This window comes from Peromyscus californicus, unplaced genomic scaffold, assembly GCF_007827085.1.
Source record: "Peromyscus californicus insignis strain IS unplaced genomic scaffold, ASM782708v3 Scaffold_18__1_contigs__length_77618521, whole genome shotgun sequence".
NCBI lineage: Eukaryota > Metazoa > Chordata > Mammalia > Rodentia > Cricetidae > Peromyscus > Peromyscus californicus.
This window is the reverse complement of record NW_026294480.1, coordinates 29,858,449-29,874,062: the sequence shown is the minus strand read 5'-3', so window position 1 is coordinate 29,874,062 and position 15,614 is coordinate 29,858,449. Positions and strand designations below refer to the sequence as shown.

Below are 15,614 nucleotides of genomic sequence, written 5' to 3'. Positions count from 1 at the left end.
TCAAAAGATGGATATAGCTACATGCCAGCATGTGAGAGGCTGAGGCGAGAGAATCTCAAATTTCAGACCACCCAGGGATACATAGTCAGACTCTCCCTCAACAAACAAAAATATAAAACCAGAAATTATGTAGGGAAAAATTTTAAGTGATACCAATTTTATTGTGTAGTGTACTCTCTGGATACTAAAATAAACCAAGTTGGGGGCTAACAGTGTAGCTCAGTAACAGAACAAGGGTTTAGCATACAGGAAGTCCTGCTGATTCCTCATACTATCAAATATAAAATCACGTTTTGGGAGAATATAACACATGAAAATTAGCAAAATATTGTCTTAAAAAACAATGTTTACTCATAAGTATGATGTTCATTTTCAATATGCAACAGGAACACTGAAAACCAAATTAATTTTGAAGCCTTGACTTCTTTTTCTTTGTAATTCTCTAAACTTTCTGAAGTGAGAAAGAGCGATTGGATGCCAGGTGGTGGTGGTGCACCCCTCTAATCCCAGCACTTCGGAGGCAGAGGCAGGTGGATCTCTGTGAGTTCAAGGCCAGCCTGGTCTGCAGAGTGAGTTCGAGGACAGCCAGGGCTGTTACACAGAGAAACCATGTCTCAAAAAAAAAATCATAAAACAAAAACAAACAAAAGAAGGAGGGGAGGATGAGGATGGAGAGATGGCTCAGCAGTTAAGAGCACTTGCTGCTCTTGTAGAGGACATGGCTTTGGTTCCCAGCACCCACATGATGGCTCACACCCATCTGTAACTCTAGTCCCACAGGGTTCAATGACCTCGTCTGGCCTCCATGGGCACTGCAGGCATGTGGTGCACAGATTCATCCAGGCAAAACACCCACTCACAAATATATATATATATATATACATATATATATATATATGATATATATCCATATATATCCATTTATCATTTAAAAATAAGAAATCAGAAAGAAAAGTAAATACTGTAACTACCCTTTTATGGACTGATTACTTAAGAGTCCTAGAAGACAGTAAATCGATGGATGAATGAATGAGAACTAGATATTTGTTCCCAAAAGAAATTACAAAACAATTTCCACTCGATTTTTGCTAGCACTAATGTTTTTAACAGATGATTACTCCTCTTTTGAGACTTTTTTAAATCACCTAATAACTTGTCATATCTAGCGTTTACAGAAAGGCTGAAGTGAGGATTCTGAACGAGAAAGACTAACCAAAAGAAAGGAACTAAATAGCCACCATAATATTAGTGAATGGCCACCAATAAATGTCCTTCTCAGACTGGGTCCCAACAGTAACCCTTTCAGTCAAGGTTTCCAAATGTCATCTGAACTGGTCTCAACAAATTAAATGGGACCGAAGCAACTGGGATTTGGCCCGGCAGAAGACGCCGCTCAAATGTGACAGCTCTCCTAAACCTTCAGTTCTTAAGCCCTCTGCAAAGTCGGGCTGGGCTCTGCCCGGGGCAGGCACTCACCGAATCCAGTGAAGCCCATGGTGACCGCCAGCTGAGGGTCGGGTCCCGCCGCGTCTGCGCCTGGCACTGTACAAGAAAGGGAAGACAAAACGGGCCGTCAGCGCGGCGCTCCGGCTCCCCAGCACGGCCCACCACCCCCGCCGGCCGCGCCGAACCCACCTTCGCCGGGCCCCGACTGTTCCATGGCTGACCGAGCCCCACAGCCTCGGCAGAAGCACCCGCGCAAGCAGCGCGCCACTCCCGGCAAGCCCGACAGGAAGTACCGTCTCCCAGTCCGCGTCGCCAAGAGAGGCCGGTCCGCGCGGGGAAGAGAGGCTTTCGGACGCTCGCCCCCTAGCGGTAAGGAGGGAACGCGCTGCCGAGACCGCATCCCCATTCAAACCCTGGAGTGGTCCTGTAAAAAACCATTTGCAGGATATGCCTTTGCGGCAGAGGTGACCGTGCTCGCGAACTTCTAAGAAGTCAACAATATCTTGTTCTTGGAGTGCTACTTTTCCTCTATGATATACATGACGAAGCTCACACAGTTGCTCACCTCCTCCGTGTACTTGAAGAAACCAGTATCTAGATATAACTCAAGCTCTAAGAAGCCACTTCTGTTCTAAGTGCCTGCCCTCAGTCACAGACTCCCACTGGCTAGGCTAGCCTTGTTTATTGAGCAAGGTTTCCAAATGTTACCTAACTACTGTGTTTCCGATTTATTTTGGTTTCTTTACAACTTAGTACCTTACTTAAGCTATGAATTAATGGTATGTCGTTTGTTTTATTTTTAAAGTCTAAAAGAAATACTTGGATGAATAAAAATATTTTTAATCGGAATCTCACTAAGTAACCCATGGCTGGCCTGGAACTCAGAGACTCATCTGTCTCTTACTCCTAAGTGTTGTCTGTAAAGGTGTTACCAAGCCAAGTGAAAATATTTATTAGAGAAGTGGCATAAGCATGCCACAGTGGGCATTTGGAGATCAGAGAACAACTTGAAAAACTATTCTTCCACCCTGTGGGAACTGGGGGTGGAACTCAGGTCACAATCTTAGTAGAAAACACGTTTACCTACTGACCCTTCTTGTCCACTCAAGAATGAAAATACTTTGAAAAATTTACTCATGAGCTCCACTATTAATGTCCTATCTCTATTTCCGTTTTGTTTATCTGTACACCTTAAACGGTAATGATGATCTAATGTTTCCATTGTCCTTGGAATAAAAGGCAAACTTGTTAATAAGGTGGAACTGTAAGTCTGTGACTGCTGAGCATAGACAATGCTGTTTGTTGGACCTCAAGCACCAAAAATACAAATTAAAAAAAAAAAAAAAAAAAAAAACAAGCCGGCAGTGGTGGCCCATGCCTTTAATCCCAGCACTTGGGAGGCAGAGCCAGGAAGATCTCTGTGAGTTTGAGGCCAGCCTAGGCTAAAGAGTGAGTTCCAGGAAAGGCGCAAAGCTACACAGAGAAACCCTGTCTCGAAAAACAAAAATAAAAAACAAAACAAAAAGTTAGCATGGCTTCCAAAACCTTTCCATTCCAACTTTGTCATTTTCAACTGGATCAGCCATCCAGTGCAATAAGCAACCCCAGAACACAGTGTTCTGGAATCTCTGACTCTTCACCAAGCTCTGGGCCCTTGATTCTACCATTCATCCTCATCCAGTGATCAAATTAAACCTCACATGCTCTTGTAAACATCTGTAGACCTTCATACACCTCCAACTAAATAAAGTCCGCCTACCATGTGATAACTTAGTCTTTCTTCCTAGTACAATCGCTGGGCAGGCAGTCTGAGCACTTGTTAAATGAATTAATAAAAAGAAATAGTTCTGGGGCTGAAGAGATGGCTCAGCAGTTAAGAGCACTGACTGTTCTTCCAGAAGTCCTGAGTTCAATTTCCAGCACCCACATGGTGGCTCACAGTCATCTGTAACAAGATCTGGCACCCTTTCCTGACCTGCAGGCATACAGACAGAACACTGTATACATAATCAATAAATAAATCTTAAAAAAATAGTTCTGAAGGCAATAGTTACTTTTCCTTTGTGCAAGATGTATATAATTTGTAGCAACAAGGTTTGTGTCTGTCTCAAGAGATTACTAACCACCAAAGTCACCCTGAACTACAACCAGTAAGGCTAATTTATTTTGCCTACATTAAAATATTACTAATAGTAATATCTCTTCCTTGAGCACAGATTAGTAGAGTAGAACTTTATGAATGAAGTTCGTGATATAACCATAACCTTACACTCAGAAATAGCTATTTCAGTTCCTCAGTAGTCAAGAAGATGAAACTTTAAACTTTATTAAACTTTAAACTGCAAAGCTCTTGAGGGAAAAGAAAACTAGGCAATAGCTATTCCATCACCCAGTTGGAATTGATGCCCATCACCATAAACATCACAAAAAGATGGTTTTGCTCACAATAAATGATAGAGACAATAATTTTGGTACCAGCAGCCTCCACATTAAACTATTGATGTTGTGTTTGTGTGAAACAACTTCATAAACATAACTGTAAAGTGTAATGGGCAATTTTTAATTATCTTGAAGAGAATGAATGTATTCATTAATCAAAACAGGAAGCTACGCAAGCAGTGATTCCCAGTGCAATCAGCAGACCTGCTTAAGACTGCCATGAGATTAAAACGATTTCATAAATAATTCTAAGTTATAATTTGGGAGTTATTTCACTATATCTATTAATTTGAGTGATGAAGCAAAAGCAAAGGTGTGTCAAAAGATAAAATGGGGCACATTAGAATTTTAATTTTTCTGAGCCAGGCAGTGGTGGCGCACACCTTTAATCCCAGTACTTGGGAGGCAGAGGCAGGTGGATCTCTGTGAGTTCAAGGCCAGTCTGGTCTACAGAGTGAGTTCCAGGACAGCCAGGACTGTTACACAGAGAAACCCTGTCTCGGGAAAAAAAAAAATTAGTTTTTCTGAACACTCGGTGATTCATCAGATGGGCAGGGACAGACAGTAAACCATTTCAGTCTCTACCCACTGGGCAAGAAGGAAAGTCCTTCAAGGTTAGTCTGTACTCTCTGATTGGTGAAGATAATGTGTTCCTTGGGTTTACAGGATGGCTCAGTGGATAAGGTGTTTGTCATTCAGGGTAACTACCACTGCCTGGCTCTGTTTTCTCTTCTAGACTGAGTCAATCTCATGTAATCCAGGTGGCTTTGAACTCACAGAGATCCAGACAGATTTCTGCCTCCCAAGTGCTTGGATTAAAGGTATGTGCCACCACTGCCTAGCCTCTATGTCTAATGTAGTGGCTTGTTCTGTTCCCTGATCTTTAGGCAACACTTATTAACTCAACTCCTGTTTAATTCTGTGTGTATTTGCATGTAACTATTAATAGTAACCACGTGGCTCTCCTCCATTTTTTGGCTATAGACCTCATCACGACTTCTTGTGAGCTTCAGGGAGTCAACTTGGATCCAGCTCGAGCAAGAACAGCATCATGCCAGATCCAAGCAGCACCAGATAGTTCCATAGAGCCTGGACAGTGAAGTGAAACAGTCAACTACCCTAGCCAGCACCCCAGCTCTCTCAGGTCCCCCAAAGATGACTGATGCCCCCAGGTCAGCAGGAAGCAGTCTAGAGAACATGGCGCCCTCATCCCGCCTCACCTGCTACCCCGTTCTAACTCCTCACCTTTTTATAATAAACAAAAGGGGAGAATGTTAGCATTTAGGCATCTGTACTGGCCTGTCCTTAGGGTCCTGATAGGATATCTCCTCAGCTGCAGCCACTAAGAGCAACCCCTGTGCGCATTCGCCATGTTTCCTTATAAAAGGCGGGCCTTGCCCACCTCCTGTCTCTTTCTCTTCCCTCACTCTCATCCCCAGGAACTGGTCTCCGTCTCTTCTCTCCTCCTTCTCATCCCCTCCCCTCCATAAACTTCCCACATAGGCTCTGTTGTACGCTATGACTCCTTCCCACCGTTTTTAAAATAAAATATCTTTGTTTCAAAAAGTTTATAACCACCTTGAGCCCTACCTTTGCTATGTGACTACCCTATTATGATTATGACTACCTTCTTTTGCCCATCTTGCACCCATGTCTTTGTTTCAGGAGGGACTAACTTGTTACACTTACGTTCTGCTCCTGCAACCCCATTTATTTTCCCTGCCAAATCCCCCATTTGGAAACCTCCTTGCCTTAATCTATAAAAGCCTTGTCTTCCTCACATCCAGTGCTGACCTCTCAAACCCCGCATTAAAGGCAGGCAGCCTGTGTACATGAATAAAAAAGCTTGTTTTAATTAATTAATTGCTTGCTCTAATTGATTTGGTCATTATGATTTGGGTTAGTGGTCCTTCTCCTCCCATCTCTGGGATTAACATCTGCCTGTAACTCCAGATCCAGGGTGTCAGATGCCTTCTTTTGGTCTCCATGTCCGCACACACACACACATGACATATATTCACATAGACACACATACACATAAATAAAAATAAATCTTTTTTTTTTTTCAAATCAAACAGGACTCAAAGTATCTCTCCTTCAGCAGGCTGATTTCCCCAGTACATATACAATTGACAGGAATTAGCAGAAAGCCTAAGGACTGCAGTATTAAAACAATAAGAAAGCTGGGCAGTGGTAGCACACACCTTTAATCCCAGCACTTGGGAGGCAGAGACAGGTGGATATCTGTGAGTTGGACTCCAGTCTGGTCTATAGAGTGACTTCTAGGACAGCCAGTGTTATTACAAAGAGAAACCTTGTCTCAAAACACACACATACACACACACACCAACAAACAAACAAACAAACAAGACACCTTTGCAAAGTCCTGTAAGTTTAAAAATGTTTTGGACTGGGTGTGTTAGATGATGCTTGTAATCACAGCTATTCTGGTCCTTGAGGTAGGGGGATTGTAAATTTGAATACATTGTGAGTTCAAGACACAGTCAAACCCAGTCTCTTAAAAAAAAAAAAAAAGCCATGCAGTGTTGGTGGCATACGCCTTTAATCCCAGCACTCCGGAGGCAGAGGCAGATGGGTCTCTGTGAGTTGGAGGCCAGCCTGGTCCACAGAGCAAGTTCCAGGAAAGCCAGAGCTACACAGAGAAACCCTAGTGCAAGGGGACACGGGATGGGATGGGACTGGACGGGGCGGGACACAGGACATGGACAGTCGGACAAAAGGACATGGGGGACAACACCCTGAGCAGGTGGGTGGTTGCCTTGTCTACTTAAGTTTCCTTCTGTTGGGGACAGTCTTTCTTCTCTCTAATTGCTCCTCTGAAATGTGTATATATATATATATATATATATATATATATATATATATATATTCCCCAATAGGAAATCTACAACAGAGCCTATCATTATAGTATTTTCATTTTCTTTTTGTTTCTGAGACAGGTCTCACTACATAGCCCAGGCTGGCTTCCAATAGAGGTGTGTGCCTCTATGCCTGGACTTCATGACACGTTTACTTTGTCTGTATCAACTGCTTCAAAGGACAAAAGTGTATTAGTTTGATATTCCCAAGGGTAGGCATGATGCCTGACACAGTAGACATTTTTTTTTTTTTTTGAGACAGAGACTCAAATTTCATAGGCTTACTACAAACTTGAGACGTAGCTGAGGATGATCTTCAACTCCTTATCCTCCTGCTTCTACTTCCCAAATTCTGGGATTATAGGCATGACCTATCTCCCCACCCCCACCCCTACCCTCGCGACTGGATTACACTCTGTACACCATGCTAACCTGGAACTCACCTTGTGAACGAACTCACAGCAATCCTCTTGCCTCAGCCTCCTAATACAGTATTATTACATTCAAGGCGAAAGACACCCCACCTCCCTGACCTTCCAACCCCAAAATGCCACGATGACGGGCCCCAAAGCCAATGACAGAGACACGCACATCGGGAAAACTCTAAGGAACTTGCATTTACCCCCACTGTTTCGGAATGCTGTGAAATTTTGGCTCCCAGGTAACCTGTTTCCCCAACCAGGGACCAATTTCTAACTACTGTCAGAAGTCTTTAGGGCACTATGGTAACGGATGTGTGCACTCCTACACAGCCGTCGTCGCCGCATTCCAACTCGGGGGTGGGGCTCAAGGCCAGGGTTCGGCTCGCGCGGGGTCACCGCCGCGCCGCAGAGCCGCAAGCGTCCCCAGGCCCGCTCGGGCGTCCGCAGCTCCTCCTCCCTTTCCCTTCCTCCCCCGCCCCACCCCTCTCTCCTCTGGATCCCTCCCCTCTTCCCTTCCCCTCCTTCCTTCCCCAGGCCGTCTACAAACTCTACTCCAGCCCCGTCCCTCCCTCCCTCCCTCCCTCCGCCAACGTCCAAACCCCTCCACGGCGGCTTCCTCTTTCCGTTCCTGAAGCAGTGTCTTCCCGGCCCCAGGAGGACGAGCCGGAAGTGCGTCATGACCTGGCGCCCGGCTTCTCGTTTGGCGCGCGCGTCCCAAGGCCAAGTGTTGGGCTCTCTTGGCTTTCCTCTCGGGTCGCCTCGGGTTTGGAGCATCTTCGTAGCGTGGTGTCCGCGCTTGCCGGCATGCCAACGTCTGGGCTGGGCTCGGTGATGGCGGCCTCCACGTCGTCGGCCGCCTCCCTGCAGGAAGCTTTGGAAAACGCGGGGAGGCTTATCGACCGACAGTTGCAAGAAGACCGCATGTACCCAGACCTGTCGGAGCTGCTCATGGTGTCCGCCCCAAGTGAGTGAACCGGCCCGTGGGGCGCCCTGTTTCTCCGCCTAAAAGATTCTAGTCTGATTCTCTGCCTTAGTCCTTATCACTGCATTGGTGCCTGCGAGGACATTCAGAGTTTAGGGCTTGGTTTCCTGGATTTTTTTTTTTTTTTTTTTAAGAACAAGCAAACCCCTTTCAGTTTTCTTGTCTGCGCTTTGTTCGTTGTAGATACTTGAAGAGGTAAGAGCAAGCTCATTAAGTCCAAATGAGAAGAATCTTCCGATCCAGATTCCATTTTTGTCCATTTCTTGTATCAGTTGTGAGCCAGTCAGAAAAGCAAACGAGTTAATTTGGAAATCTGCAGTGTTCTCTCAGTCATGTCTTATGTGTACAGTTAGTATGTTTGTAAGTGCTGGTACGAACCAGTAAGGAAATACAGGAGTCAGAATGCCCAGCTGACAGGGAGGGTAGAACAAAGTCTGTCAACGAACGAGATAACTGGAAAGTATTTGCCTTAACTTTAAAAAAATTGTAACCAGCTAAAGGTTTGTGGAACTGCATTAGTTGCTACAAAGTGACTCTTGAGACGTGAAAGTTGGAGAAAAGCAGAGAAATGTTAAAATACAGATGAAACTTGGTGAGCAAAAACGGAGGTAATTGGCCGGGCGGTGGTGGCGCACGCCTTTAATCCCAGCACTCGGGAGGCAGAGCCAGGCGGATCTCTGTGAGTTCGAGGCCAGTCTGGGCTACCAAGTGAGTTCCAGGAGAGGCGCAAAGCTACACAGAGAAACCCTGTCTCGAAAAACCAAAAAAAAAAAAAAAAAAAACGGAGGTAATTTAAACAGGATAATCCATATGAAGTAGACCAATACATGGTAACGATTTATAAAAATCTTTTGAGAGATTTTTAATCAGAAATACTAGAAGCAAGTACTAGAAAAAAATACTTGACAGCTGCTAAGAAATGGGCTTGCCTTATAGAATATATTTGGCCTATTAGCCACAATCATCTTAATTTGTCTCCTTTAATTTGAACACAAGATATACAGTCCATGCTTTCTGATACTCTTAAATGTATAATCTTTTTACATATACTTTCTCCTCACACTAATCCCTTTCCCTTCTAGAATTTTTTCTCTGCCTAAGAGACTCTTCCCAGATTCTTTCTGTGTAGCCCTGGCTTGTCCTGGAACTCACTCTGTAGACCAGGCTGACCTCTAACTCAGTTTTGTCTGCCTCTGCCTTGAGTGCTCAGATTAAAGGCATGTGCCACCACCACCCAGCTCTTCCCAGACTCTTAGTGAAAGTTTCTAGTTTAAGCCAGGCATGGTAGTACACTTCTTTATACTTAGCACTTAGAAGGCAGAGGCAGGAAGATCTCTTTGAGTTTGAGGTCATTCTGGTTTACATAGTGAGTTCCAGGCTACCCAGAACTATGCAGTGAGAGCCTGTCTCCAAAAAAGGAAGTCTTTAGTTTCTTTGAAAGTTGTTGTTGTTGTTTTGTTGTTGTTGTTGTTGTTGTTTTTCCAAGACTGAGTTTCTCTGTGTAGCTTTGGGTGCCTGTCCTGGATCTCGCTCTGTAGACCAGGCTGGCCTCTAACTCACAGATCCCCTGGCTTTGCCTCCCAAATGCTGGGATTAAAGGCGTGCGCCACCACCGCCCGGCGTGAATGTTTTCTTGACCATTCACATTCTCTTCTTCACAGAAGTTATTCATCCTTTTTGTATTGCTACTTCATTTCATAGGTGCATTGTTGTATTAAAGTTGTATTTTAGTGTGGGCAGTGGTGGTACATGCCTTTAACCCCAGCACTGGGGAGGCAGAAACAGGTGGATCTCTGAGTTTGAGGCCAGCCTGATGTACCGAGTGAGTTCCAGGACATCCAGGGTGGTTACACAGAGAAAGCCTGTCTTAAAAAAACAAACAAAATTGTATTTTATGATTAAGATTTACTTTGAAAAAAAGAAAAAGAATCCCGTGGAGGAGTGAACAGTTATGTGAATGAACCATGTTTCGGGAGGCATACCCATGATTATTCAGCCATGGTAGTCAGTATTTAATGTCAGTTTCTCCCAAAATCTATGTATTCTGAACTAGAGCCTGATAAGGTGCGTGGAATTTTTGAGTTGTCAGCAGGTCTAGTGTTCAGGACCCTGAAGGACAAGTTAAGTTGACCAGCCCACTCCTGCCCCTAGGCTCTGAGTCATAGAGCAAGAGAAAGAAGCACAATAAGAATTCCTTATTGAGAACAGTCTGTGATCCCCATCAACTCCCAATAATATATTGCATTTTGGGTACTATTTGTATGTTACTGTTGGGCTGGAGGAGAAATCCGAAGGGAAAAAGAATGGATTGTTTGGTTTGGACCTTGTTTTGGTTTTTAGGACAGGATCTAATATAACTGGTGCTGGTTTCTAACTGTAGCCAAGGATAACCTTGAACTCCTGATCCTCTTGTGTTCACCTCCTGAGTGCCAGGAATACAGGCATATGCCACTATGCCCAGTTTTTGCTGAGCTGGGAATCACAGCCAGGTATTCATGCATGCTAGGCAAGAACTGTGCTAACTGAGCTCCATCCCCAATCTTGATAACCTTCCCTCATGATTGAAACCAGTAACTGCCCCATCCTGTAACAATGGGATTTCTCAGGTCTACTTTTGTAACAGGTCAGAACTCCTTAATTTCAGAGACATCTGTAGTGGGGTGAGGTGGAGGCAGCTTGAATTGTTTATCTAGTCTAGTTGATGAGTGGTACCTTACTGATGTATATAAATGCTTCATTTTATTCTTTGTAGACTGTCCCACTGTTTCTGGAATGTCTGATATGGATTACCCTCTGCAAGGACCCGGTTTGCTGTCCGTACCCAGCCTTCCAGAGATCAGCACTATCCGAAGAGTGCCCCTCCCACCTGAGCTGGTTGAACAGTTTGGACGTATCCTATTGTTTTTTGTTTAGCTAGTTTATAAATATTAGATTAGTGTTCTTATTATAATTCCTGTTCTATGTTTACATAATGTTTATAAGTTATTTATGAGTTTTCAGAGCCACACATAAAGCTCAGTGGTAGAGCATCTGTCTAGCATGCCCGAGGCCCAGCTGTTCAATCATCATTACCCACTTCCCCCAAAATTTTCAGTCTTGGGTACTGGCATATATTCTGTAATGCCAGTACTCAAGAGGTTGAGGCAGGAGGATTATGGCACTCTTGCAGCCAACCTGGGTTATATAATAAGGCCTTACCTCAAAAGGAGTGCCTGGGTAGTTTGCTTCCTTATAAAATAGATAAGCACGGGTCAGGCATGGTGGATGCACCTTTAATTCCAGCACTTGGTAGGCAGAGGCAGGCTGAATGTTTTTTTGTTTTTTTTTTTTTTTAGTTCAGGGCTAGTGTAGTCTACATTAGAGTTCCAGAACAGACAGAACTACATAGTGAGACCTAGTCTCAAAAGAAAGGAAGGAAGGAATAGAGTAGGCAAGCATGATAATACATCCTTACCCCAGCCATCATGAGGGTAAGGCAAGAGGATTGCAGTTCCCAGGCCAGTTTGAGCTAAGTGAGATTGTCTCAAGAAAAAGGAAAAGTCTTTATCGGCTGGAAATAATTCAACAGTAAAGAGCACTGTCTGCTCTTGCGGAGGACCCAGATTAGATTCCCAGCACACACTTGGTGGCTCACAACTGTCTGTACCTCCAGTTCCAGGAGCTCCAAGGCCCTCTTCTGGCCTTCATGGGTACCAGGCACACACATGGTACACAGACAAACAGGATAAAACACACACACAATAAATAAAATTATTTTTGAAAAAAGGAAAGGGGAGAGAAGAAGGAATGTGGGTGGACAGGAGCCTCATGCATGCCAGGCAAGCGCTGAATCACCGAGTGACACATCTAGCCAAGAGATCATTTTTTAATCATAAGTTTTAAGTCAAAAGCTATTGAACACATTGAGAAAAAAATAATAAAGTTCTTTGGACCTTACATTCATGCTTCCTCAGATATGCAGTGTAACTGCATGATGGGTGTTTTTCCTCCCATCAGCAGAGCTTGGCTTACAATTGACAGTGACATATTCATGTGGAACTATGAAGATGGGTAAGTATGGAAGGCTGAGTTGGAATTCTGTTAACCGTTATTGCTTGTTGCAGGTAGTGTTCTGCTTGTCAGAAGCTGTCTGATTTTACCTTTTATTTATCTTGTCTGGGTCAGTGTTTCCCAATATGCATACCGGTCATCTGGGGGCATTGACATGTGGCTTTGGGGGCTAGGGAGATGTCTCAGTGGTCAAAGTGCTTGCTAGGAAAGCAGGTGAGCCTAAGCCCAGATCCTCAACACTTACATAAGAGCCAGACGTGACTGTACACATGTAACCCCTGCACTTGAGGGGCAGAGGCAGGGAAATGAAAAAAGATACCTAACATTGACTAACCCCTGGCTTTTATACATGCACACACACATATACACAATGTGGATTCTATTTGTAACAATTTCTCAGACCATGTTCTTGGCCCAAGTACTGCCTCAGCCTACTCATGGCAAGCACTCTACCATTGAGCTACATTCCCCAACCAAAGTACTGCTCTTGGTTTTTGTTGTTTGTCAGTTGGTTTGCTTGTTTGAAATCCTGGGATTAAACCTAGTGTCTCATGCATGCTAGGCCAGTGTTCTCTCATTGAGTTATAGCCCCACCTTCCAAGGCATAAATTCCAAGTTTGTTGTCTATAGAAAAGATTATAATATGTTGATATTTTTGAGCCGTTATTTAGCATTTTTTATTTTTTGATTATATTTTATTTCTTTTGTGTACATGGGTGTGGGGGGGCATGGGTTTAGGTGTGTGGATGTGTGTACCACAGGATATATGTGGCAGTCTGAACACAATTTGCATGACTCAATTATTCTCTTTCCACCATGTGGGCCCTGGTGGTGACATTTTAAAAAAGACTCCTTTTCCTTGCATTTCTATGGACTAGGAAGCTGATAATTATTGAAATGGTAATTTGGTTGTTTCATGGTTTTTGACTGTGTGTAAATTAAATATATAGAATATATAAAATCCAAAGTCAGTGTTTTTTAAATAGAGTAATATATTGATCTGATTAGCTCACTTGGCCTTTAGAGGTAAGTTCTGTTATTTCCACTTCATAGTTCAGTTACTCAGTTACCTATTTGAGTCATCTATGTTATCCTTATTGAAATAGGAAATGTCATAGAAGGCCCATGTAGTTAAGCTGTTACTCTTGCATTGAATAACTAATGCTCCTTTTAGAAAGATGCATGTGCATATGAACACATATTTAGAAGACTTAATTGCATCAAAATCATACCATATGACAACTTAAGCCAGGCAGTGATGGTGCACACCTTTAATCCCAGCACTTGGGAGGCAGAGCCAGGAGGATCTCTGTGAGTTCAAGGCCAGCCTGGTCTACAGAGTGAGATCCAGGACAGGCACCAGAACTACACAGAGAAACCCTGTCTTGAAAAAACCAAAAAAAAAAAAAAAAACCCCAAAACTATATTTAACTAGATGGGTGTTTTAGTCATTAGAAATGGTCTATGAATGTGATGTTTCTAAAAAGTCTTCATATTAGTGACATTTTTACTTTTCTATTCAAATCTAACACTCATTCATTTAACAAATACTTACTATTGTCTTGAGACATGGATATGCCTCCTCTTTAACTAGGGTTCAGTGGGTAGACCTTTATTGTGGCAAGAGTTGGCTTTTTTCCAGGGTAAGAGTTCAGGTGGATTTGGATTTGTTTGTTGCTGTAGTTACTTAAGTAGCATGGGTTTCTAAATTCCTTTATACTTTTCCTGCACTAGGATGTAGATTAGACACTGGAGAATTTTTCCTAGTCTCCTCTTAAGTTTTCTGAGCTCCTTCCCAGAGTCCTCTCCACACTGCTTCCCTGTCTCAGCAGGAGATGAGTGTTAACTTGGCAGACAATACTTGCAGCCCAGTCGGACAGATCAGATGTTTAGAATGTTGCTCTAGTTTATCCCTAGAAAGGTCTAGTGCCTGGGCCTTGATCCTTCGCTAGTTTTGTTTGCTGTGTCTGTTCTATATCCAAGTTTATTCAACTAATAAGAGCATTGTGAATAAGGTTTAATTTATGTATATATCCATATATGTATAAACATGTTTTCTTTATTTTGACCAGAGGTGACCTTGCCTATTTTGATGGACTCAGTGAGACAATTCTTGCTGTGGGGCTTGTCAAACCAAAAGCCGGTAAGAAATAAAACCATCAGAATGAGATTATGACTATATACACATAGTCTCCAAACGTTTTAAGGGCTCAATCAAAAAATTCCTATTCTTTCTTCTAACACCTGGCAGCGATCACTCTACTTTACCTACATGAGTGGCTTTTTTCCTGTAGTGTTTGTTACTTTGTGTCCAGCGTGCTTCACTTTAATGTGTCTTCACAGATCATGCATGTTGGGTATCGAATTTCCTTCCTTTTCTGCCAGGTGTGGTGGCTCATGCCTGTAATCCCCACACTGGGGAGGTGGAGGGAGGAGGGTCAGTTCGAGGTCATCTTCAGCTAAATCACAGGGTCGAGGCCAACCTGGGCTACCTCAAATGCTGTCCTCAAAATTTACTTCTTTTGTGTGGCTAGATAATGTTTGCACTGCATGTGTGTGCTACACTTTTTAAATGACACTGTTGAACCAATTATTTCCTGTTAGTTCTTTTCTACTGTTTATGTACGTTAATGCTCTAACAGTAATATTTAAACATCACAGTTTGCTCACCCGCATTCAGACTTTTGCTGTCTACTTAAGAGTTCACTTTACTAGATAACTGTATTTTATTCATGTTAAATGCTGTGGTTTTCAGAAGATAATTTACCTTTGTCTGTTTTGCTGCAGGCATCTTTCAACCTCATGTACGACACCTGCTGGTTTTGGCAACCCCTGTGGATATAGTAATTCTTGGACTCAGCTATGCTAATGTACAGACAGGTATGGTAACCCACTCAAATGCTAGGTTTTTGAAAATAATAATGTGTTGAAAGTTAGTATTATAATGGTTTTCAGTACTAAATCCTCACGTGAGTTTAGGTTTGTTTTTCTTGATATTTTGCTATATGATTAGTATGTGTACTATAGGTGTAGTTTAAGATGAATTATCAAATTATCTTTAGTGAAGCTTTGTGTGCGTTCGTGTGTGTGTGTGTGTGTGTGTGTGTGTGTGTGTGTGTGTGTGTGTGTGCGTGCGCTGCTAGGAATTGAGTTCAGGGACTTACATATAGAGTGCAAGCACTTTCCTACTGAGCCACATTCCTGGCTGCTGTGCTAAACTGTTTTGTTTAAGATTTATGTATTTATTTATTTATTGGTTTTTTGAGACAGGGTTTTGCTGTGTAACCCTACTCACTCTGTAGACCAGGCTGGCCTCGAACTCGCAGAGATCCTCCTGCCTCTCTACCCCCCCTACCCCCCCACCTCCCCCCACCCCCTCCCCCGTGCTGGGATTAA

The 15,614-nt window shown here is 43.2% G+C and overlaps 2 protein-coding genes across 5 annotated transcripts in view; one reads left to right on the top strand and one right to left on the bottom strand.

Moving 5' to 3' along the window:
- Wdr70 (WD repeat domain 70) overlaps positions 1 to 7,825 on the bottom strand; it is a 237,096-nt gene extending 229,271 nt beyond the window's left edge. Inside the window, exons 1-3 of one of the 4 annotated variants that reach the window (XM_052743179.1) lie at positions 7,786 to 7,825; positions 1,636 to 1,870; positions 1,477 to 1,542 (exon numbers count right to left, since the gene is read on the bottom strand). In XM_052743179.1, coding sequence (XP_052599139.1) covers positions 1,477 to 1,542; positions 1,636 to 1,852 — 283 coding nt within the window. In that variant the 5' untranslated portion in view covers positions 1,853 to 1,870; positions 7,786 to 7,825. Of the gene's footprint in view, positions 1 to 1,476; positions 1,543 to 1,635; positions 7,655 to 7,785 lie in introns of those variants that run through there. The other 3 variants (XM_052743178.1, XM_052743177.1, XM_052743180.1) reach the window with 3 other exon arrangements.
- Positions 7,826 to 7,861: 36 nt separating this feature from the next.
- Nup155 (nucleoporin 155) overlaps positions 7,862 to 15,614 on the top strand; it is a 57,120-nt gene continuing 49,367 nt past the window's right edge. The window contains exons 1-5 of the mRNA XM_052743176.1: positions 7,862 to 8,150; positions 10,921 to 11,058; positions 12,122 to 12,218; positions 14,291 to 14,361; positions 15,006 to 15,098. Coding sequence (XP_052599136.1) covers positions 7,991 to 8,150; positions 10,921 to 11,058; positions 12,122 to 12,218; positions 14,291 to 14,361; positions 15,006 to 15,098 — 559 coding nt within the window. The 5' untranslated portion in view covers positions 7,862 to 7,990. The remainder of the gene's footprint in view (positions 8,151 to 10,920; positions 11,059 to 12,121; positions 12,219 to 14,290; positions 14,362 to 15,005; positions 15,099 to 15,614) is intronic.